Genomic DNA, 25,823 nt, shown 5'->3' on the forward strand with positions numbered 1-25,823 from the left:
CTTTTTTTTTAAATGTGTCTTATAATTTTATATTTTTTCTATTGGGAGTGTGTATTCAACGTTCCTTGTTGTGTGCAAGCAATTACTCGAAATGTACAGGCAGACTATATTTACATTTTTATAGCATGAATAGATTTAATGCGTTTGTCCACCTGTAAGCGCTCTCCCTTACACAGTGGAATGGATTACACCTAGAGCAATTTCCAGTTTGCCCAGTCAAGCCTTTACATCCATCAGTTGTATGCTGAATGAATCACCCTTTGTGACGTGGGAATGTCCCAACTTGAGTCCCAAGCTTCCTTTGCAATAGAAATCAAACATCTCCTCACGATAATGCCCAACACAGGTCTGGAGTTACTTGCATTCTGACCAAGAAGGGATGTGCCTAACATTTAGGCCAGGACTCTACCTTTTGGTGTTGGCACAACACTACTTTCCATATCGTTTCTTCCATTCTCTAAAGATACAGATGAGCCATGGAACTAATTGTGCCAACGTTAATCAAGAGTAAATCAAATGACTCATGTATTGCATCCATCAGTTTTTAACTGTTGTCGTAAATGTCAAGACCTTGCTAGGCAAGCTCTGGTCCACACGCTGCAGCGCATCCCGTATGGATAATTTGTGTTGGGGCTGCTTGTGGTCTGGTTAAAATTGGACAAAGCCTAGTAAACCTTATGAACCCTTCCAGTTGATGGAGAGAGTTATTGAATTACTCATGGTTGGTCCCTCTCCATTATGTCCTGATTAAGCTAAGTAATTAGGGAATGGAATATTCCCGGAGACTTAATGAGTGGGTCAGATTAATTCAATCATTACCATCCATAACTGTGGATTGTCTGATATTGGAAAGGATAAGGGCTGAATGACAATTATTGATGATAGACTGTGCCAGAGGTCAAGTAGTAACTTTGGCACGTGTGGGCTATCCACCAAAAATTGATAGACATCCTGTTTGCCCTCTGTAGAGTGTATACGTATGTGTATATGTCTGTATATATGTGTGTGTGTGTGTGTGTATATATATAAACACTCTAAATGCAAAGAGAGAAGACGGGACATCTGCCAATTTTTGGATATATACTCGTGTATGCACACTAAATAGGGCAGAAGGAACATCAGTGAATCTCTCCATAAACACCGCAATGTTTGAATATTGCCCATTGTGAAGCCCACACAAGCCACACATTAAATGTTCTAGGGCTGTGATTTGTGGCTTTCAGTTCTTTCTTCATTTAAATAGCCGAGTCCATGATGAGTACAGAATGGGATGCAAGCATTCCATTTGGTCATCTGAGAGGGTTTTCCTACCAGATTAAGAGTCCTGCTCTCACATCAGAATCAACAGTAGAAGATTGGCCACCCTCCATCAAGGGTCTATTGTAGTGGGCTATTTCCAGGGCTGACTGGGCTGAGATATTAGCAGCCAAACCTTCTGGCTGCGCAACTTCCCTGATAGCTAGTAGACAATTTACCTATAGGTATATACATAATTTACCGCTACAGAGAATTCGTGAATCTGGATTTCGTGCCAGATCCATAGTGCTGAAGTGTATCTTCAAAAGTACTTTAAAACGTAGCGCTTTTCAGCCAATGTTTTTGGAATGCTGTGCTCTAAAATGAATTACTTTGCCCTACTTACAAAATGTCTTGCAAGTTTAACGAGAAAATGCGTGCTTTGCTCAATGCCCATTTTTTTGGTCAATGTAGTATCAGGCTCTAGGTCTGCTCCAACCCCCAGTTCAGTGCCAGAAATGCTGCCGTTATCTCAGCACTAGACCGGGGGGGGGGGGTCAATAAAGCATTCGAGTTTGTTGTTATTCCCCCTCTCTGGTGTCTTCCATTTATACCAGGCACCGTAACTAGGCCATCATAAATACGGGCCCACCTGTTCTTCGCAGTCTAACCCTGACTCCTTTGTTTGATGTCCTAGTACTCAACGTCAGCACCTCGGCACAGTTGACCTTCTCTCTGCCTCCGGGGTTCCAGCCTGTGGAGAGCCCCGACCCTCAGGCAGCTGTCGCCTATTTCCCGTACTTCAACAACCGCTACTTGGCTGTGGCGGCTTCTCTCAACGGAGGAAATGTGCTGGCTGAGTTTGTCCGAATGCTGAGCCAGTGGACTGCAGAACTAGGTAATTCGTGTGGCCTAGGATAAACATATACCAATACTTAATTACAACAACAACAAAAATCTTAGGAGCTTACACCGGCACAGCCTAATGCCAGGATCGCCGAATACAAGGCTCTCAGGTTTTGATTCCACCTCATGCTTCTTTCTTTCACCGCCATGCCATTCCTGTCTTTTTATTTCAGTTTTGCAGGTCCTTCTTAGGTCTGGTGTTAGCCAAGACATTTCGTTTTTCGAAAAAAACTCATATACTACACACATTTATAGGACCTTTCAAGTAGTCCTTTTTTCATGCAGCCCTTTCCCTCTGCTGTAGTGTCATTCACATTTTTCTTCCGCCTACTGCAACGTACAGCATCGGGAACAGGGTCCGCCCTCATCAGCCATTGGTTTACCTGACTGTGAGTGATGGAATTGTACCATTGCACAATGTGAACATCCGTACAATAATTAGTCCCCTTCACTGCGAGGGACTACTGATGCAGTGTCTGGATTTACAGAAAAATAAGGAATTCTGGCATTTAAACAATGCTTGTTTTCATACCATGTGTACCTTCGTACAAAATGCTTTTACAAACAAAATAAACATTGGCAAAGCCAAAGGCTAAGCAACAAACAACAAACCTGTTGGCTTTGCCAATACATGTGTATCTCCACTGTCATCTTTTCACGTCCTCCTCCTTTTCTGCCTTTCTCTCTGTTGCTGTGGGTCAAAGTCTGATGATGAAAAAATCCCAGGCCCCAAAAACGAATGCCCACCACCTGCAACCAAAGGCACTGCATAAAGAATATAGGGCAAATAAGACAATACGGAAACATAAAGTCCTGTGTTTAGCAGATGCTGCTCTTCTTACAGCACTCCTGTGGTTACTGCGCCATAATCTTGGAAAAACTTTAGAAAAATCGGTAAATCATCAGGAGACTTTCTAAAAAGCCATTACTGCACTGTTTACTCTGAATATTCCTCTTTCTTATAAAAAAAGAAGCAAATGAAAAAAAATATGCTAGTGTTCTCCATTACGCAAAAGATGTTTGGTTCAATTGACATGAAATTAATGGTTCATTTTCACATTAGATGGTTTGTACGAGCTAGGCAGGCTGCTTTTAATTAATTACTTAAAGTTGTCTTTCTACAGTGCTTATGAATATTTGATAGGATGAAAGTAAGAAAATAGACTCATTTATAACAGTTAGATGGCCAGCCTCTATGATACCAGCTGACATGCTCTATTCGGACCCCCTGTGTTTCAATTTTTTGTTTGACTCGTAAAACATCCTCGACAATCTTATTAGCTGGTTGAGTGCATGATAAATCATCTTATCTGGTTGAATTCGTTTTTACGTGATAGATTTCAAGGTGTTAGGTTAGAAAATTCAACCTCTTGTAGCTGAATGAATGAATAAATGAACAGCATTTTGTACAGCGTGCTTTACCTTCAGTGGGGCATTCTGGTGCTAGCAGTTTGTTTGGAGACCTGGAAGAAAATAAGGTAGTGAGATAACAGCCAAGTTTTTAGTTTTCGTCTGAACTGTTTCTGAAGGTAACATACATTGCCTAACTTTGTTAACACACAGAATATGGGCGAGCTTACAAGTAGAGTATTGCAGCTCGGAGGCGTAGAATTTGCAGATACCTGCAACCTTTGTTAGAGAGGGATCTGAAAAGAATGTAGAATGTCTTGGAAATAGAGCAATTTTCAGTAGTTAACCAATGGTGCTGCCTAAGATGATTTGAAATGAAGTGATGGCAAGGTATGTTAAGAAGTAGCCTGTCGGATGCACTTTGGTCTATTTGGAGGTGCTGTAGGCGATAATGTGGCAATCCAAGATATAGAGAATCTTTCGTGAGGTAACCAGGGACTGGACCACATTGACATTGACGTAGTAATGGAAATTGGCCCTCAAATTACATGGGAGAGGGTTAACCCAGAGATAATTTTGAGGAAGGTTTTTGGGGCCAACATATCTAATATCGGTATTTGTTTGGACAATAACATAGAGGAGATGGCAATTAAGAGGACTTTTATTGAAATATCAAGATAAATTAAAGAAGCGCTAACTGATAAAACCGTAAGACAGGGGAGCAAGATGAAAGGATGGTTTGAACACAACTGCACCAAGGTCTTTGCATCCCTAAAGAAATGAACTAGATCCCAGACAGGGATCACTGAATGTAAACAGATACAAATTAGTCCTCGCTCAGGGGTTGAAAGCCATCAAGGAAGATTCCTGGGAAGATACAATGAAGTCCTCCACAGGACACCACATTATTTTGACAGATGATCAGTCACCCATGTTTTAGGTAGAAGGGGCTCCGTTTATAGAGGTGGCAATCTCAGTCGAGTGTATGTGCTTGTTAGTGGGAACTATGGGGTCATTCTATCTGCAAGCATTCTTGTAGTTTCCCATTATCATCTGAGGATTGGGTGATTTTTGAACCAACACTACAAGAGGTGGCCAAGGCCATTACAAACATACCAGTGTCATAGTCCTGGGGCCTGATGGGATCCTAGCAGATTTATTTAAGGCTGATTTTGAGTTCTGGGGCCCTCTTATAGCAGGTCTAGAGGTGTGCTTGGATCACAAGGAAATTGGAAACCTGGTCAGTATCTATCTGCAATTGTTCTGCCAATTTTGGTTGGATTCACAGTGATCCAACTTGTTATCACCTAATATCCCTGCTGGATACCCTGGCTAAGGTCCCAGGGAGGATACTGCTAGTGCGGTTGCAAGACTGGGTGGAGAAACATCAGGTCCTGGAAGATATTCAGTATGTGCTTTGGAGGGGAATAGGCACTGTTGACAATGCCTAAATATATTCCTTATGATTCACAAATATAAGATTGCAAAAATGGGTGCCCTGTATCTTGCCTTCATGGATCTGTTCAGCTCATTTGATTGTGTATCACACCGTAAGCTGTAGCACGTGATGGAGTCATAGGGATGGAAGTGGGCATCCTTAATTACCTGAACCACAGAACCACAGCAAGGGTTGGGTATGAAATAAATGGGAAGAGTTCTCATGAGCTCTTTTCAGCCGAGCGTTGAGGCAGGGCTCTGTCTTGGCATCCTTCCTCTTCACCATTTATATCAATAATTTACAGAGGTTCTTGATGGAGTGGTGTAGGGATATGCCACAGATTGAGCACCACACTGTCCCCACTCTCCAGAATGCGGATGGTGCGGCGCTGATGGCTTGCACTAAGAGCTTTGCATGATACCTTTGTTTTGTTTATAGGCAAATTGGACCTACAAGAAAATCTAGGTAAATAATATGTTATGATCGCTGGGAACAAGAAGCTGCTTGTCATTTTAGTATTAAGGACATGCTGTTAAAGCAGGTCAGTACCTTCTCCTCCCAGGGGTGTTTTTTGTTGTGGCAGGCGCATGGGAGCAGAAGAATAATCTGAGAAATGACCAGTTGACGAAGGTTACTTATGCACTTTTTGCCTTCTAACATATATTGGGAGTGCCATTTACAGCAAATTATATTGGGCTTCTTCTCCTCTTGTGGCATAGGCTATGGACATATCAGGAGGCACCGGTGAATAGACAGATCCTATCGGATTATTTGTCTCTTGATTGTGTGAGTCATATACCATGGCTCAGGCAACATTAGAAAACAGTCACAAATTGGAGCGACCACACTTTTTTGATGTCCCTACGACTCTAGTGTAAAAAAGCAGGAAATATTTAAGCATTTATGCCTTCAGCACTTAAAGAGGAAATACGTATTGTAGCCAGTCAGAAAGCCACCTACACACTGTACTCCTCCCTTTCACCTGACAGCATCCCTGGCCTTCAAAGATTTATTCTTACCTGGTTTAGATTAAGCCTGGTGCATTGTATTGTTTAGTTCCCAGTTGCAATGACTGGTCAAGGTCCTTAGAGCCTTGCCCTTGTGATAGTACCACCCAACATGACACTCTGCACTTTGTTTTCCTGCTGTTTTTACGTTCCTCCTAGAATTAATTTTTATCAAACCCATCTCAAGAGAGAATACAATAAGATGCTGTAGACAAGTCCTGTTTTTCTACAGCTAAATTGAGCTGTAATTGATGTCTGTCTTAGAGTGTCAACCCATATCTGGCATGCGATTTGCATAAGAGATAGTAATGGAAATTAATGTATTTCTGTTTAGGGTTAAGATCTCTTTTATTAGAAATTAAAGCAACAAGTACAACAATCCTCCCACCTACATTAACTGGTTGGAAGAAAATAACGTTAACAGGGGAGAGAGAAGAGGTATCAAGGAAAATTAGGGGGTGGGCAAGCCATGAGGGTAAATGTGTAGTCACGACTGTTGAGGTGAAGAAATCATCCAAAGTAGGCTGGGAAAGAGAAAACAAAAAAGGGTGCTGGGGTGGGTAAAGTCAGGCCATAGGCAATGGCTTGGCTCTTGACTAAGCCTGGTCTTGGGCACCATGAGTTAGGCAAAGACCTCGTAAGTATGTTGGGCATATCAATTTCTCGGAATGAGATAACGAATGCAAGGGCTTGTCAAATAAGGGCAGAATATTAATATATTACTGTTTAAAATAGGATTTTTACTGTTACTTGTAATTTAAGCTGATTTGTAAATCCAAGTATTGTAAAACAAGTTTATATATTTTATATCAGCATGCAATTTACGTGACTGGGTACTTTTGTGGTTTTAATGTATAATACTGAAAATAGTTAGTTTTCTGACTGACTGGGCTACAGTCTTACTGGAAGAAGCTGGTGAAAATTTAAGCACTTACCTTTAGAATCACAAAAGGGCAAAGAAGATCGATGAAACTTTAGAAACCTACTAGCAGTCAAGCCAGATCCTGAGGTTTTTGCTGAAGGAAAAGGGTTCAGCGGTTGGTGAAGAAAGGTTACCTCCACCGAGGTGCCCAAAAAGAAAGTTTTGAAATTAAAAGCAAAATGTATATATATATTTTTTTTGCTGTTGAGCTTAAGACAATTGGTGTGCATCAGCCTTGCAGCAGCAGACATACAGTAGCAGAACTTGTCCTGGAAGTCTGACTGATTTTTATAGTGATAAAAATGAATTGTGTGTCGTCAACGTAAGAGTAGGTTTTAAAGCAAAATGGATGGATATCAGCCAGGGGAGCCATACGAATATTGAAAATCTTAGAGTTTAGTCATGACCGCTGCTGGATAGCTCCTTGAGGCAGAGCAAATGAATTGAAGCAGTAAGGGGGCAGATAAAGTAGTTTGATAGTGATCTGTTGGACAGAAATGAAGTAAACATTTTCATTGTAGATTTACCAGTGTTCCATAAGGAACAGCACGCTCCTGGTGCTTTTTAGCGCATACTTGGGGCCTCTGATGAAATTGTGCAAGGCTTGGTAATTTTTTTGTCATAATTATGTTGTTGACACACTACTATTTTTTAAAAACATGAACATCTTCAGAAAAAGATATAAAAGCTTTCAGTGAGTACCTTCTGGCAACTGATCATTGGAGGGGCTTGAGAGACATAACGCTCAATCCAAATAAGACTGAGATAATGTTGGTTAGTGGCTGGCTATAGCCCTCACGATCCCATGTCCAGCCACCTGTCTTTGAGAAATCTTGCCATAGGTATGGGTGTCACTCCTAGTAAGGCATCTAGGGATTTGGATGGACTCAGCTCACTGTCAGATTAAAAATATAATACAGTAAGTTAAGTCGAATCATCAAAGCAGCATTACTCTACCTAGGTCTGTTGCACCAGCTCCTCACTTTACTACTCTCTTCAAAATGTCTGTGATAATTAGGTAAATACACTGTCCAAGCTCCAAAGCCGGTAACGCCATGCCACCTAGCTGTCCATGTTTGGATCACAGCATGCCCTTCCTTAAACCCCTAGATTGGCTGCTTTTCTAATAAAGATCATGTTTTAAGACACTGACCCTGATACTTGATTGAAGCTTTGGGCACACCTAAATTCAGCCAAGTTGTGGAGAGCAGTTATAATGGTAATATAAGCCGCATTACGACCCTGGCAGTCTTGAGACCACCAGCGTCGCGGTGGCAGTCAGACTGGCGCCAATGTGGTGGTCCGGCAGCCACATTACGACTGTGGCGATTGCAGCACGGTCGGACCGCCAGCAGCGCCAGATCATGACTTTTCATCGGTCTGGCAGTCCTAATCCACCAGGGCAGCACTGTAAGCAGTGCTGCCCTGAGGATTACGAGTCCCTTTTCTGCCGGTGATTACATGGCGGTAGCCCCGCCATGTAAAGACTGGTGGAGATGGTGTGCAGGGGGCCCCCCTGCACCACCCATACACTTGGCGTGTGCAGTCCAGAGGCCCCCATGGCCAGCCCCGCCATGCTTTTCACTGTCTGCTTTGCAGACAGTGAAAAGCGCAGCAGGTGCTGATGTACCCTACGCACTGCAGCATTGCCGCTGGCATCAATGTTGTGGGTTGTTTCCCGCTGACCCAGTGGGAAACTCGTAATGGGGCCTGCAGGAAGGGGACCAAACTGGCGATAACCTAACTGTGGGAGTTTGGCGGACGGCCTTTTCCATCCACCAAACTCATAATGACCCTTATAATCTTGCTCCTGATTCAGGAATTGTGGAATTTTACTTCCTATTTTGCCTCTGTGGTGTAATTTATGCATATACAAGCTTCCAAAGATAAAGTGAGTTTATGGAGGTCCTTGGTGGGTCCACCCCTTAAGTTATTGAATACCTGCCAACTCATACGCTTGTAGGTATTCACCTGTTATTTGCATGTAGCTTCCCACCCTGGAAACCTATACAGATCACCTTGTTTTAAGGGCAGGAGTACCTGAATTTTCAGCGTGAACACCTCCATAGTTAAATGGTGTGTAATGCAAATGGTTTGCCCCCAAGGAAAATAAGTAAATAAAAAGTTGCTTGTGCTAATGCACATATGTGCTGCATTATAAGAATTTAGGACTATTCCTACTATAAAGAAATCTGGCTTTAAACACAGAACGTTTGTGAATCAGGCTTTTTCTGTAATGTGCCTAAAGCCATTGCCTAGAAGTTCTCCAGGATAAACATTTACACCATCCTCACAACCAGCTACAAGCTATTCAATGAATGTGGAATTGTATAAAATATCTGCATGCCCAAGGGACTAAATGCTTCTGAAAAAAAAAACTTGATCCTTTTGGTGCCATGCATTGAGGTGGCCAATTATGGTTACATTCTCATTATGTCGGAGCTCAAGGAATAGACTCTCTGATTATCCTAGACCTCATATTAAATCTGGGTTTAGATTCTAGCTCGGCTTAAACTTTGCCATTTTTCCGCAATCAACTATCCAGGAATAGGAGAGGGCGAAAGTAGGAGTTCCAAGATTGGAAGGCTCCTGAGTTGGTGCATTCTCTTGTATCTCTTCCCACACCTGAAAACATCACAGACTTATTCCTCACAATGGATTTTCGCATGACTGAATGTATATATGTGCATATATGCTTTTGGAAACTGGAGTTCACAGCAGGTTTGAAGGCATAAGGTTTCCACGACTAGATCTTTAAACTCTTGTGAATTCTTGAGAGTTGTAAATGTGCATCGGTGCAAGGAAATACCCCTGCAGGTGCACTTTTGTAACTTTTTTAAAATAATTGGGTGCCTAATTTATTTTCATGGTGCCTTTAATGGTTTTACAACGTTTTCATCAGTAGTAATTTAAAAAAAAATATTTGTATGCCTCAACACATTTTTCTAATTGTTTATAATGGTGCAAAATAGTTTAACATAGCTTTTTTTCCCCACATTGCACATTTTGTATGTACATTTTTATTTTGAAAGCACATAGTCGACAAACTTGCCTCCAGTCTTCTGTATTTGTTTTGTATGCGTTCAGGGAGCTTCCGGGGAGTCTTAAGTAGTAGTCTCAATTTGTTATATATTGCATGTTTTTATACTGAAACCACTGTCAGTAATGCAAGTTGAGCTCCAAGCTCATTGTATATCCTTAGAGCGCTAACCCCGACTGTAAAGATTTTACATTAGTGAACTGTATACCAGTTTAAACAATTTGCATATCTTTATCCTTTTTCCCAGATCCATACTGTCTAACTGGAGTCTGGAAAACAAAGGGTTTGTGCTGCAGGGGATTATTCCTACTTGCTCAGAGGACAAAACAGACTAAAACAACTTGTTTTTTCTTGATCCTAAACAATATGTCCTGGGTGTCGGGCTACAGAAGTTCTACATCTCTCTTCAGTAGAAGGTTTCAAGACCCTACTAATTCAAGGTATAATCCTATGAATCTCACTCCCACAGCACATGAGACAGAAAGGAGAGTTGTTTGAGATTTCCAGAGGAAGTAGAGTCACATTTTCCTTTATGCCTATGCTTTTGATAAGGCCTGACTCATCAGAAAACCCACATGACTAATTTATTCTTCCTATTTTAACCCATTTAGAATCCTAAGACTGGCCTCCTTCCAGTCATGGCTCTTTTAAGTTCATATTCAGCTTCCTTCTCCGAGAATTCTCCACTTATACCTACTCACCGTAGAGGATATCTTGAAGATTGTGCATTTTTCTCTGACCATGTCTGGGATACAAAGCTGGCTTAGTCCCTAACTCCCCTGTCTTCCCGTTCTTTTTTCTTTTAATCTCAAAGCAGTTCAAAATAGCTATACATAAACATGACATATTAGACTTGATGTTACAAGGTGAACTCTTAAATCGGTCAGTGTTTTTTTGCAAAACTGGTTTTTGAGTGCCCATTTGCAGCAGTTTGCAAAACCCCCCGCCTCATCAGTACTCATGAGGCAAGGGTCTATTATGCCATAAATGCAGGGGTTGAGGCGTGCAAGGGACAGAATGCCACAATCCATGCATTTGCATTTCTTGTATGCCAGCATGTTTTTAAAAGCATTTCCTATCCCTTTATGGTGGGTGGATGCAAGAAAGAGGAGGTCTTGTTACACGTAGCTGATGAGAATGTCTTTGAAGGTACTTAATACCTTTTCCTTGATTATTTTTTTGTTGTTGCCCTTAATTAATTTATAGTGTTTCATAATGGAAGATGGACATTGCAAAGTAAACTGTCTTGTTTAACTGTGCTGGGGAGGCCGTGAAGCAATGGGGGTGAATGTGATGGCTAGATCTTTGCTGTCTTTGGAGTGGGATGGTTAATGGGGCATTTGTTGAAGTTTAAGATATAAGGGAGAGTTTCTTTCATCTTTTTGCTTATAACAAAATCTTAAGGTAAGATGTGATTAAATGGGAGAGAAAATGTTAAGATGCAGTTTGTGAACTCATTTGTGAAGCTTTTGTTAGACTCAGATGATAAGAATGTAGTTGTCTAAAGGTCGAAAAGAGGAAAGTGATGGGTGAGTGTGTGAGCAATCAAGGCTTACATGTAGTATGACACAAAGTAATAACACCTAATAAGGGACAGTACTATTAAAAAAAAAAAAAAATGCTGGAAAGTCCTAGCATTTATGTGGCTATACTCTAGTATATTATTAGAGCATTAACGTATCTAGGCTGTATATGGGCAATGTAATTTCATGAGTATGGAAGACTTTAGCAGGCTTAGGACAGTATTTAAAGATTGCTGGGCAGCCAGATGTGCAGCAGGGTAACAAAGGTAACAACCGTTGCCACTCTGGCAGATTACCGCCTGCCCTGTTTGGAGATCTCCATGCTTTCAGAGGAGATGTTGTCAGGGCGGCTCCTCCAAAAGTACTGAAAGTTTTCTGAGCAGCCGCCATGTTTCATTCTGAAGTTAAACAGATTTTTTGTTGCTCAAAAATAAACTCCCAACTCAAGGAACAAAAAACAAATGGCAGTGATAATGTGGGAGTATTCTCCCAGGAAGTGGGGGTCATTTTTATTTCTTTTATTTGCGGGACAGTCAGGGTTTTCTTGTCGGTCTCACAAAGGGATAAAAAACAATCTGATTACTTAGGGCAGACGGTCCGAGGTGCTTAGACTAGCAGCCTTGTGTCCGGCAGGCCTTTGAACTAAGGTGTTCACCAGTAGTAGCATGACAGTTCCCCCAACTCTAAATCGAGATGGCAGACTTTCAGTTTAGTAGTGATAGCGTGTCAGGACCTTGATAAGTAAACTTACAAGGAGACACACCTAGGCCGATGAACCTTTTGACAACGTTCGGAGACTTCCCAGAACGAGATATCTTTTTAACATCACAATCAATATGACAATAAGTCAAGCAATATTCACAATACCTAATCAACAAGTTAATCAATGACATTCAATAAGAATCGATAAGTGAACACACCATGACCTTTCGGCCAATGAATAACCACACAAATCTAATTTAAGTGTTAGGACATTTATTTCCTATTAGTTACAATCTAGTAGTCATTTCCGATAATCTCATTAGCAACCAATCTCATTAGTAACTCTTCAAACTTGTAATTAGAACACACTTAATCTAGTCATAGAGAACACTTATTCAGCATTATCACATCATTAATAAGAAGCAGTTTAGCAAAGTCTCCGTTGTGCAAGATTCAACTAAGCAAGAACCCAGTCATTTGTCTATTTGTGTCAGATTTTAGTGAGCACCTTAACTAACCTCGAATTAGCATCAGCATGTTGGGCTTCATGCAAAACAATTTAGTAAACACAAATTTGGAAAACATTCAACTACGGCTTCTATCAAAAGAGCAGTTGGTACCTAGAAAGAAAAGGCAAACAGACAATTACAATTTGCATCAGATAATTACCCCTCCAATGAATCAGCAATCAGCATCAGTCTTCGTCCTCATGACATCAGTCGATTCAGCATCAGCAAAGATAGGACAGGGCAAAGTCTAAGTATGGCATAGCTAAGAACAAGGCACTTCCCTCATAAGGAGTAGAAGTATGTATCACGTAAGGATTCAATAGACGATGGTTAAGATATCAGAACAGCAAAGTCTCAAAGAATAATGGCAAAAGTGTCCCAATAATGGCTGGGTTATGCTGTTATACCATAACTGTCGAACTAGCCCTTAATTCCTCATTGGATCAATTTTGGTTCATCATTATCTCTGTCCAATAATTCTCCACGCACCTCACTAGAATTTCTCACAAAACACAGTTCTCATGCAGTTGATTGGCCCACGTTGTTGACATCTTCATTGATAGGAATGTCCGGTAAGAAAGTTACACTTTACGCTCCAGTCAGTAGTCCCATTGTCTTCTCCTAGTCTAGACAGCCTTGTACCTGTCACAAATTACACTGTTGCATTCGTCAAGAATGTCTCCTTGAACAAGTCTGGTCCCATGAGAAAGAATTTACTACGGCTACACACATATCTCTAGCTTCTGGAAAAGTACAGCTTCGTGTCCTTCAGGAAAGCAGCACATTGCACTTTTAGAAAAACGCAGTTTAATATGAGACCAAGCAGCTAGGCCCAGACCCTCGCTAACTAAGGCCTAGTGATTAATTTAGCAAAACCCCAAAACATAACTCTTAATTAGAATATGCTAATACAAATTCATAACATTAGTACATTATTAATTAATCATTAATAAGTTTCATTAGTCCTTCTATATATTGGTGGCCACTCCCCGTGGGCACATTTCAAACGCGTGCATTATTTTCTATGTTAACACATTTTCTGTGTAGCTCCATTACAGAATATATTGCAAGCTTTTCATGTTAATATTAATTTAAAAGTCACACTCCAACAGTAGACAAGCCAATTTGCCATGTTAGTGGCAAAGTACCCTGTCCACCAACCTCTAGCTAACCTCCACATGAACCCCTTCACTTTACTAAACCTATGAGTTTCCCTGCTTCTAATCGATGGAATTATGGTTAGAAAGGGGTTATAATGCATTTCACAGAGCCGTGACTTGTCTGCTCTGTCTTTTGTTTTCATAGGAGCACAGCTTACTAGTCCTGAACTAACACTCCCATGCCATGACACTGACTTCCACGGTGAATTTATTGAAGTTAAATGGTGATCCCATTGAAACGCTTTTGACATGTTCCTCTTTAGCTTTTAATTGTGTTATTGAAATCATGTCCAACAAGAGGAGTTTAAGTGACTTCCATTCCACACCCGCTGCTGTTTTATCTCACTATTGCAGGTTTTTCATCCCTGCTTCCTCATTTTGTCACTGTTTGTCTGTCCTTCTCTTTTTCATCCTATTGTGTTTTTCTCTCTCGCTGTGGGTCAAAGTCTGATGAGGAAAAGTAAGTGCCAGTCCTCAAAAATGAGTGCTGGTGGGCCCCACCTTCAACCACTGTTGGAGATTAAGTCCTTCACATGAGGATATTAGTTAATAATATATTCATATTTAACTCATCATAAAATTGGGGATTTCTGCAAAATATTTTGAATTGTTTTGATTATGGTGATAAATTGTAATGGCAGAAGCCTAAACAGTTACTATTCAAACTGAACAAATTTGCATTTTGTACTCTCCCCCCCCCCAATGTCACTCGTTCTTTGGGGAGATTCCAAAAGTGGAATGGCTTGTTCTTACAACAACGATGATAACTGAAGACACAGAGTAGTGCTGCGAAATGATGTCTAGGAGACGTAACCACTCCAAACTATAGCACTACCATACCACATTGATTACAGGAGACACCACATTTCAAGATGGAGTCGGCTACTTGAGACCAATCGATATTGGTTCATGTCACTAAAATAATCTGTCTCAAAGTACACAGTAGAAGGAAATTGCTTCATTTGAATGTGTTTCTTAGTAAAGTGGCACTGGATGTCGGAAACTGGCTGTACACTGGAGACTGGAGTTGACCTAACTCCTCTTCAGGTAAGTTACCCGAAGCAAATGCCTCACCAATGCTAAAAACCCAGAGCGATCTGTTATATAGACCTGCAAAACTAAAAAGGGTAACACACCAGAATATAATGAAATCCCTCTGATCGGAAATTTTGAAATATTCCCAGCCACACCAAATTTAGGTGATTCTATGACTTTAACAGAATGTACTTGTGGCTGTTCAAGTCATGGCACTGGTTGAGGGAATTTGGAAACCACTGGTTAACCACGTCAACTTTATTGCACGAATGATATCTTTCTCTCTCTGACCAGAAGTTGTAGTGAAAGTTTATTTCTGGAGGCGTCTATTGACATGGTTTCTAGCAGCTTTGGTGAGGCTGCAGTTGTAGTAGTGCCTGCAGACAGCCACACTATTTGGCCCTCTCTCCTAAGATTGCAAATGCCATCTTTCTTTCTTTCAAGGATAGTTAACAGTACTTCTATCACCATTTCAAGATATCCAACATTTTTGTAAGCCTGCATATACTGTTCAAGTGTCTCCACATAACAGGTACAGGGGAAATAGGTGCTTGTCATTGTGGTACATACACTTCGTTGGCTGCTGTAATCAGTGCATCATGCATTCATTGGCTTTGTGTCTTGGAAGTTTTACTTCCCACTGATGTCCATTTGGTATCACAACCTATTAAGCAGTGCCTGGTGCCAGCCTACAGTGCTTCCTAAGCAGTGTATTTTTTCCTCCTCACCTTTCTCCCTGCGCTAGTAATAATTTACCACACTGTCCATATCCGTGGACTCTGTGCTACAATTCTTGGACATCAGGTGTGCACTTTGCTTTTGATGCGAGCCTACCATTTCCTGAACATCTGCACACTACTGTTGACTGGGCTTTCACATGGTGCCCTAGACCTCCACTCATAGCTCTACCCTAGACTTCTGCTCGCAGTTGCTCCCTCTCCTTCACTTCCACATGCAGCCGTGTCAAGGATGTCAGCTTGCAGACCAGCTACATGAATACCCTTTCTTGTCCTATAGTTTTGTTTGCAGCTTTGTTTTGGAGTTCCTCTTGAAGCTATTTTCTGGCTAGAGCTCCCACTTGTAGTCGTCTCCAGAACGTCTGCTTGCAACCCTGCTCAAGACATGCTGTCATATTTCTTGGGATTTTGCCTGCTTTGGCCTGCCCTAGGATTCTTGTTTCCTCTGGTTCCTTGTCCTTCGGTCAAAGACGGATAGACTTTGTTTTCATTTCTACCCACTGCTATTGTGGGATGAGAGACTGAACATATGTTCCGGATATTGTAACCACTACTGCATATACGTGCTGATTACTACAATTATCCGCATGCACCATTACCACCTGTCGATTGTGTGTCACCCATTTGTAGGTTATTTGAAACAATTTTGTTCCAATATTTTTGATCAAACATTTTAGTTAAATGTAACAAACCTCCTCCTCCGCTCGTCCCCACAAGCCTCATTTCTAATGGCATCCGGTTAGCACAGCATTCTTTCAGGTATGCCAGTCTCCTCCTTTTATCAGTTTCTGACCGAGCATCTTCCTTCCTTCTGCCATGTTTGTGCACTTTTCACAGAATGTCTGTTTGTCTCATGTACGCATTTCATCATATTATCTTCTTGAGGCTTTCATTGTCTTCCTCTCCCACCCTCACCTTTATCCAAGTGCTTTCTTGGTGGAATGTGATATTTGCCTTAAATACCGTAGTAATGTACCTTAGATCACTTTGTTTGCTTAAAATATCTGAAAACCACAGTGCATTATAAAATTAACTTGCATTTCTATGTATCGCCTAAGGCCACAAGACTGCCATTTATAAGCCCTGTATAGTACTGTTCTCTGTTTCTCTGTGAAGGGTAGCCTCATATACGTCCTGAGTACTTGGTAAATACTATTCCCTCTGTCATGTTAATCTCCCAAGGACAGAACAAGTTTTCCGTGTTATCAATTTGCCATGTTTACCTTAACTTACTTGCTCGGCCCAGAAAGGCCGCCTGACACTTATCATGAGTTACTTACTACCCATTGCTTGCACGGTACCTATAAATTACTGTGTAATTAACATTTGCATTTTGGTTGTCAGTGCATAATATTAAGTGGTTTTGTGTTTCAGACAGCCTTAATATTGTGTGCTGGGTAAGATATCCTTTACTTGCTGGCAAGAGACTAGCTATTAGTTTGGGATTTGACAATGTTTTTTTTTTCTCTTGTTAATGTTTGCAGGTTTTGAAGTTCCAGACTCCACTATATATGCCCAGATGATTAAAGCTGCCTCATCCTATGACAACACAAAACTTACCATCACTCCAACCATTTTTGGAGAAAGGCACATACCCCACCTCCTGGCCTCTGTGTCAAACATTTCTGTCTCCGAGCTGTCACTGGGTCATGTGGCCAGGAGTTTGTGTCGTGGGATTGTTCAGAACCTACATTCCATGCTGCCTTATGAACGGCTGAAGGAGGCAGGCATAACAAGGATTATAGGAAGTGGGAGTGCACTTTCCAGGAATGAGGTTTTGAGGCAGGAAGTGGAGAGTGTATTTCCTCTTCCTGTGGTGTATGGGAAAGATGTGGATTCTGCTTTTGGGGCCGCCTTGGTGATGATGCACAGACGATTATCTCTGTGACAAAATATCATGCATTAATAACCTGTTTTTTTGTAGAAGACGCTTTACTGATCAGGCTGTATAAACATTCCAAAAACGTGTTAAATGTTTACTTAAGCATACAATTCACTCTTTTCATGTCGTAACTCTGTCCTAAATATTTTGAAACCATTACATAATGTTTAGGTTTAATTCAGGGCAATGTCCCAATCAAATGTTTTATGTTAATACATAGTTGTTTCTAGAACAGTTAAACGTGTGGCAGTATTAACTAAACGTACCCTTGTTTAGTAATATGTACGGCAGACTGAAGGAGCACGACTTCCCCAAAGGTTTTGATGCAGGAGGCAAACTACAAACAGAGGTTGTGGGTAATGCAATTTCTTGGGGCAAATCTTCCCTTTTTAGATTCAAATCCTCCCCTCCACAGCTGTGATAATGTGAAAATCTGAAGGCATCATCCTTTCGGTGTGACTTTCTCACCCATAGACAGACATGTCAAAGATATTCGAGACAAAGGCAGAAAGAGGGGGAAGCCTGTCTGAACAAGGAGCACAAGCATGTGGAAAGACTGACTTCTTCAAAAAACACCACCTTCTGTTGTTTAATTGCCTTTCCAATTAGTCTGAGGATAACAGTGTTAGGACTTGTGTTCAGAAGTTGGTTGCAGCATCTATTTTGTCGTGTCTGGATTGTTGGATTGCTCATTAGTGTGATTCAGGCCGACAGATGTGTTTGTAACGAGAACACTACTTCATACAGTAGGCTGCAGAAGAGTCCACTGAAGTCCGTTGCTCAGTAAATGCCTGGTGCCTACTAGGATGCTGCTAGCATGCAACATAAAATATGGTCAGCAAGAGTTTGCCAGCAGTCCCTGATAAATACTGCACTAATCCTGCGCAGATCATTCAAGATGTTCAGGACGCAGCGAAGTACGTCATCCGCTCTGGGCTGGACACCACTGACTGCATGGACAGGGCAATCAGGGCTTCTGCGCCGTGCATGGATGAGATCTACAGGCTTCTCAGGTGAAGTTCAGTCATGACAAGTGGACATGCCAGTTGATAGCACTCATCTCTTCGGAGATAAGCCAGACTCGGCCCTGGATAGGTTCAAGGAAAGTAGGGCCACAGCAAGCCTCCTCAGCCTTTCTGCTCCAGTGAGGAAGTATCCCTAACAGATTTGCCCCTTTTGATGCCAAACTCCAACTACACTGCGTTTGAAAAAAATACTAAGGGAATACAGATCTACAAAGTGTCCTAAATAGACAAAGGGATGCAATTTCCAACAATCTAATTAAAGAAATATTAGATAATTCTTATGATAACTTTACATCCCTGTTCGTTGAAGCCACAAACTCCGTTCAGATAATGGCTCAGGAAGCCCTCAGCTGAAAAAGAAAACATTCAAACAGCAACAGGACAACTGACCAAAGAACACAAATTAACAAGTGAACAGATCCAGTTTATGTCATCATGACTTAATGCCAATGGATGCAAATAAAGAATACAACCTCTTCAAATATTAAAGAACTTCTACTCAAACAAACAACTGTAAAGTAACTAAGTTGGGGCCACACAAATTCAAATTGGCAGAAACACATCACCCTGAATGGCAATCAATGCCAGACAGAGGGCCTCATTATGAGTGTGGTGTTCCGAGGTCTGCCATTCTTGTGTTGACGGTCAGACCTCTGCACTCCGTGCGGTCCAACCTCCCAATTACAACTGTGGCGGGCGGACCCGCTAGAGGACCGCTGTTCCCGCCAGGAACATGGTTCCCAACGTGGTGACAGTGGTCAGAGTTGTACTCAGCACCACCTGACAGATTACAACTCCTTTCACGGCAGAAACCATGGCCCAGCCCAGTGGAAAACGTGCTGCGGCATTGGACTCGGCTCCGCATGCCAAGTCCAATGCCGTCAAACAGGGCCCCCCCAGGACCCTCAGAATGCACACTGTCTACACAGCAGACAGTGCACATTCCAACTGTGCTGAGGAGGGGGATCCCTGCACTTGTTCTCCACCAGCCTTTTAATGGCAGTGGCACCGACATGAAAAGGCTGGTGGAGAACATGGTTGTAATCAACATGGCAGCACTGACTTCATCGCCGCTGGTGCTGATTACAACCACCGTCATCCCGTCGGGATCAGAGATCGTGGTGGAGATAGCGAATTTTTGGCATCACCGACCACCAATCTTGTAATATGGTGGTCGGACAGCCACAGCCGCGGTGGTCCGACCTCCACCACGGGTCTGGCGGTCTTCGGACCACCAGACTCTTAATCGGGCCCTTAATCAGACTGCAGCACTTTAGTCAACATTATGGCAATCAGACTCCTTGCATACAAGCAATATCCAATTGTAGTTACTTATATGCTTGCTTTGGTGACTGTAAAAAAGTTGATTTCATCAATAGGCACCTCCTAAGGGGAAAACTTACCAAACGGGGAATCTCAGAAAAATCTCACTGACAGAAAAATCTCCTTAAATGTAAGGCTAAACCATGGATGCCTTTTAGCCTCACTACTTTTTAACCTCGATGTGGCAAGCTGAATGGACAAGCTGTGAGTATACTTTGGTGATGATGCAGCTTTAATAGATTGTACTTGAATCAGCCTAACACTCATCAAATAAGCTCAGACTTTACTGTTGAAAAGAATCCCTTCAACGTTAATCATAAAAAGCGAGGGCCCAGACCTACTAAGATTTTGTGTTGGGGTTGTATCACTTATTTGGTGCTGCCCCAATGCAAAATCCATTTTAGGATTTGCAAAGCCACACTAATCCTGATTTGTGTGGCTCTTTAAAAAAAGAAAGAAAGACAAGTTATACAATGCACCACATATTGCTGCCTTGCATTACTTTGCGTCAGGTAGGTGTCACATTGTAGTGCATGGCTGTTCTCGTGCATCCACAAATTTATTTTGGTCACAAACCAATATTAACAAAGATTTGTAAGCATGGGTTGGCACCAAATGGTGTGCCTATCTTTACTTCTCCTCGTTATTTACTATTGGCATGTGTACTGCATACTGCAACACACATGTAAAGAAGAAACTGGCTTAAAGGATAGTTTTTTTGTAGGGATTAATGCTTTCCTGCACACAATGCAGGCACCCTTGCACCATGACACATGGGTGCCTGCTTTGGTGCTAGGCAGACGCAAGTGCACCAGGGCTAGAAAGAGCAGGACTGTGCCATAGCTTTGAAAATATGGCTCTGTTTTCTCTCTTTCTTGCAGTGCAGCACAGCAACTGCCCTTGTTGTGATGCTTTGCATGAAATGATGAAATACTAGTAAATATGCACCTAATGTTCTGTGAATCAATGCAAAGAAGAATACAGGTTTAACCTGAAATGTAGCTGGGCAAACAAGCAGCAATGCCCAAACTTACACGTAGCTAGGAATCGCTGTCTGTGGAAGAGGCCACCACAGAGCTAATTTGCAAGCAATGAAAAATAAAGCTACATTGCTAAGCGATGCCCTCCTAAACTATCCAAGGACCTAGATGATCCAGCAGTAACATATGTTCAGAACCATTTTCCACCTCCCTAAAACATCTAGTCACACTCAAATTTGTTTAGAAATCAACTATCTTGATCAGCAAATGGTAATAAATGGTATTCTAATAAGGTGATGATTAAAAATGAAACTAGCTAATCCAGATTCTTACAGAAACAATCTCTGTAATGGATCTGAAGACTGCAACTGTCACTACAAATTGCACACTGCATTTACCGCGTCTCCTGCAGACCTGGAAGAGGTAGAACCATGCGACCTTGAGCTATTATATGGCAACCTCAAATGGCTACAGCACATTACCAATAAGTCTTGAGACCGAGAACTCCTAGAATTTGAAAGCCATCTTCATTCTAAAAGAATTTGTGTCAGTCATGTTACAGCCATATTGTGGGAGCTTCGGCTCAAATACCTTCGCTTATGTTTTAGACTCTTTGGTATAGAAGTTGAACAACTGGAATCTGAAAAAAAGAGATGCCTGGTCGCTGTTTCTGCACCTAGTCTAGGGAGAGTCGAGAACACAGATGCTCCTGCTCTACACAAACAACACAAAATACTTTCATTACCACCTTTCAAGAACCTAGGTTTCCAAACTTTAAAAAAGCACATTAGGCACTTTAATAAATATCTTTGTGAAATGAATGAACATTGGCCAGAGCATACTGAGCACCTAATCTATCGATCAAAATAATTAATTAAGTTTATTGGATTCTCTTATTCGAGCTGATAATCTATGTATTTAATGACATCATTATTTTATTGAGGTCTTTAATAAATTAACTAAATAGTGCCTCACCGCATTCAAGAGCTTCAGCTTGGAGGCAAACTACAAACAGAGGTTGTGGGTAATGCAATTTCTTGGGGCAAATCTTCCCTTTTTAGATTCAAATCCTCCCCTCCACAGCTGTGACAATGTGAAAATCTGAAGGCATCATCCTTTCGGTGTGACTTTCTCAACCATAGACAGAGGTGTCAAAGATATTCGACACAAAGGCAGAAAGAGGGGGAAGCCGGTGTGAACAAGGAGCACAAGCATGTGGAAAGACTGACTTCTTCGAAAAACACCACCTTCTGTTGTTTAGTTGCCTTTCCAATTAGTCTGATGATAACAGTGTTAGGACTTGTGGTCAGAGGTTGGTTGCAGCATCTGTTTTGTCGTGTCTGGATTGTTGGATTGCTCATTAGTGTGATTTAGGCCGACAGATGTTTTTGTAACGAGAACACTACTTCATACAGTAGGCTGCAGAAGAGTCCACTGAAGTGGAGGCTCCAACTTCTGCAATACTTTTAATCATTGACAGTCAGTGCTGGAAATTACTCATCAGAGTTTAAGCAGGCAGATGTACGTGCATGGATTGTCTCTTTGTCTATTAGCAGCAGTACATTGAGATGACAGCATGGTCTCAGTATTAAAAATCCCTTTTTATGCAATTAAATCTGACGTACTTGCATTTTGTATTTGCGTATATTCTTGCTTGTATCACTCTCACCCCTCCTTACTTCGCACAACCTCGATCTGGCAGGTTCAGGATGTACTTCAGAGCACCAGGTGACTATAAGAAAAGTTATTACAACCAAAAGAAGTGAGAGACAGAGATTAAATGAAAGCAGAAAAAGACTAACTTAACTATTGTATTCTTAGCTACAAGGTAGCTTCAAAAATGTGAGCTATTCAACTTATTCCTAATGGACTGTCACCTTAAAGACTATGGAGGATATTCTCGGCCTATTATGACCGTTGGCAGCTCTCCGTCCTTTTACGGACGGAGAGCCGCCAACAGCCATACTGGCGGGAGGCGGGGAAGTGAAGGTTGCTCCACCTCCACCGCCGCGCCAACAGAACACCGCCCAGCGAATCACGTCCTGTGATTCGGCGTGGCGGTGTTCTGTTGGCGGTGTGGTGTCGGCGGAGCTGCCCCCATGGCTCCCGTCCCCTCCCGGAGGATCGTTGGACCAGGATAGTCGATCGTCCGTGAGGGAAGGGGGTTTGGGGGGTGTTGTGTGCGTGCATGGGGATGTGCGTGTGTGTATGTAGAGGGGGTGTGTGAGTGTGGGTATGCTTGCAGGGGTGTTGTGTGTTTGGGAATGAGTACGTGTATGTCTGTAGGTATGTCTGTATGGATGTGGGCGTGTATGTTTTTTTGGGGGGTGGCAGGGGTGGTGGGGGGGTAGGGGAGGGAGTCGGGTGGGGAAGACCCCTTTCAGTGTCAGGGAAGGAATTCCCTGGCACTGATAGTGCTCACCGCCATGGATTTCATGGCGGTTTCAAACCGCTTGAAATCCATGGCGGTCAGCAGGGTCCCAATACCACCAGCGGTATAGTGACGGCCGCTGGGCTGGAGACCCAGATCTCCGCCCTGGCAGGCAGAAAGGGAGAAGTGGCAGTTGACCATGGCGGTAACTGCCATGGTCATAATACAAAAAAAGACCGCCAGCCTGTTGGCGGTCTTACCACCACTTCTCTGCCTTCCGCCAGGGTCATATTGACCCCCATAGTCTTTCTCAGTGAGGTGTAACAAAGAGAAATATCTTTATTTACTCTTTCCACTTGTGCTGCATTCTGCTGCACAAGCAGAAAGATGAAAATGCCTCTGAAGATTGTTTTTGTGCAGAAAGCTATCCCTTCCTGCGCAAAAACAAACCTATCTTTGTAACTATGGCACATTTTACCTCTCTCTCTTTTATGCAATATGGTGCAGCAACCTTTCTTGCTGCCCTGCATTGCATGAAAGATTAGTAAATATGTCCCCAGGTTTGATCCTAGCTCTGTGAAAGGTGATTGTTTGGTGGAGTTGGACCATGGATAGACGACTCACCATGCTCCTTCAGCACCCCGCTGTATTGATTAATTTTAAGGTAGATATGGACTGCTTCCACTCTTCTGAGTGATGCCAATGTGAAAAACTGATGCTCTGCCTTCCCTTTGATAAATTATGTGAGCAATCAGGGCAAGAAATGTTTACGGGTTAAATATTTCTATTGGCGACTCAACACAGCGTATTTTCAGTGCCACAAGAAAACAACTCAATTTTAGATGTCAGTGCAAAAAAGCTCAACGTTAGCACCAAATAACCTATGAAAGCCGCGCTTGCCTTTTTAAAATGAAGATCGCTGTTCCAGCAGAACACATCCTAAGCAGTGCCGGACTAAACCCTATGGAGGCTCCTAGGCAATCGAAATTGCAGAGCCCCCCTCACAAATTATCTCCTAATACCAGTCGCGGTTCGCGCTAATTAGAAGGGGTGGGCGGCACGCATGGGAGGGGGAGAATGAAATTAAATACAAAATAATGAAAAAAAAACCACTCACCTCTGCTTCTGCGCCGCACCGCTCCTCTGCCTCTTCCCTTCTTGCTGCAGACAGGCACAGGCTCCCAGCCTGCCCTTCGCCAATCCTGATGCTGCTTAGAGCAGCGTCAGGATTGGCTGGGAGCACCCAGCCAGGGCGCTCCCAGGCAGACTGGGAGCCTGTGTATTCTCTCTCCAGCCCAGCAACTATGTTGCTGGGCTGGACAGATCCCTGTGCGCATGTGTGTTTGGCCGGTCCCAGACGACAGGCCAAACACAAATGCGCTCTGAGGGAGAGTGCTGCGCACGCCCCCTCTTTGCTCGTCACCCACGTGGCCCCACCTCTTTTCCCAAAAAACGATCATAAACACGGTTTATGATTGTTTTTTGGGAAAAGGATTGCAGCTGTTGCTGCTGGCAGAGGGGGGGCAACGCTCCTCCGCCCTTATGGAGTAGCTGCCCCTGCCTAATACGTTTTTAATTTTGGCAAACAACAATTTTAATAAACCAATTTTATTACTACACGTACATAGTCTGCACCGATTTTTTTTACATACAGCTGACAAAAATGAGCTTTAAGAGACAACCCGTTATATGAATCTGATGTTTATGGCTTTTGTACTTTAATTTGGTAATGGGTACACTACAATAATACAGTCTGTCCTCTATAGAGTCTCTAATGTAAAGTTTTTGTTTCTTTGAGTTGATTCATTTTTTTTCTATCTTTTGGAAACAATTTAATAAAGCTTGATTGTAATTTTCTTTCAATATCAAATCAATATTATTTTGATCCATTGTCGCGGAACCACTAAAAGGAGTGAGGCACATAGGCCGGTGCCTACTTTGCCTTATTGGTTATCCAGCACTGACCCTAAGTCTTGCAAACAAGGCTCAAATAAAGGGTCTAGGAGAAGGAGATAATAAAGGGACTAGTGGGGTCTAGGAGGAGGGGAAGGGGATGGGGCACCATAGATTACTGAATGCCAACATTTTTATTCGACCCCAGCCCTCAAAAACAGAGGAAAAGCTCGGATTGAGTAACCGAAACAGAATGAACAATATCCAGAGACATGAAGGGATGGTAAACAGCCTGAGTTATGACGCAAACCTGCCACATGGGATTGCAGCAATGAATCTGCTAACTCAGGATTGACAAAACGGTACAACCCTTTACTCCGCCCCCCCCCCCAACTGGGTCATGTCGGATGAGATGATTATCACACCCGATACTCTGGCATCAGAATTTAACGAGTGTGGTAATTAGCGAGTAGCCAATTTTCGGGGCTCTAACATTAGGGGTTTTGTGCTTATGGACTAATGTCTGCAGTTTTTAGCTGCCTAAATCTAATGAAGAAAGTGAACCTAATTGTACCTGGTAACTACCAGGTGCGATTATAACATTTATAATTGTGGTCTTTTTGCCAAGGCCTCAGTATAATGGGCCACTTGTGATAAGGTCCTTAGAGTCACTGGGACTGGGGGAAGCTTCCAGTCTCTTGGCCAGTACCTCCTCCTTGAGTTTTTGCAGGTCCTGTCTTGGAATTCAGATCCGGAGGTATATGACTTTTCACTCCAAGTGCAA

At 42.3% G+C, this 25,823-nt stretch overlaps 1 protein-coding gene across 3 annotated transcripts in view; it reads left to right on the forward strand.

Annotated features, from left to right (window-relative positions):
• SHPK (sedoheptulokinase) overlaps positions 1-22,390 on the forward strand; it is a 130,635-nt gene extending 108,245 nt beyond the window's left edge. For 2 of the 3 annotated variants that reach the window (XM_069226345.1, XM_069226346.1), the window contains one exon: positions 17,050-22,390. In XM_069226345.1, coding sequence (XP_069082446.1) covers positions 17,050-17,453 — 404 coding nt within the window. In that variant the 3' untranslated portion in view covers positions 17,454-22,390. Of the gene's footprint in view, positions 1-1,933; positions 2,135-17,049 lie in introns of all 3 variants that reach the window. The other variant, XM_069226344.1, reaches the window with a different exon arrangement.
• Positions 22,391-25,823: the final 3,433 nt, after the last annotated feature.

Source organism: Pleurodeles waltl, chromosome 3_1 (assembly GCF_031143425.1).
Source record: "Pleurodeles waltl isolate 20211129_DDA chromosome 3_1, aPleWal1.hap1.20221129, whole genome shotgun sequence".
Lineage (NCBI taxonomy): Eukaryota > Metazoa > Chordata > Amphibia > Caudata > Salamandridae > Pleurodeles > Pleurodeles waltl.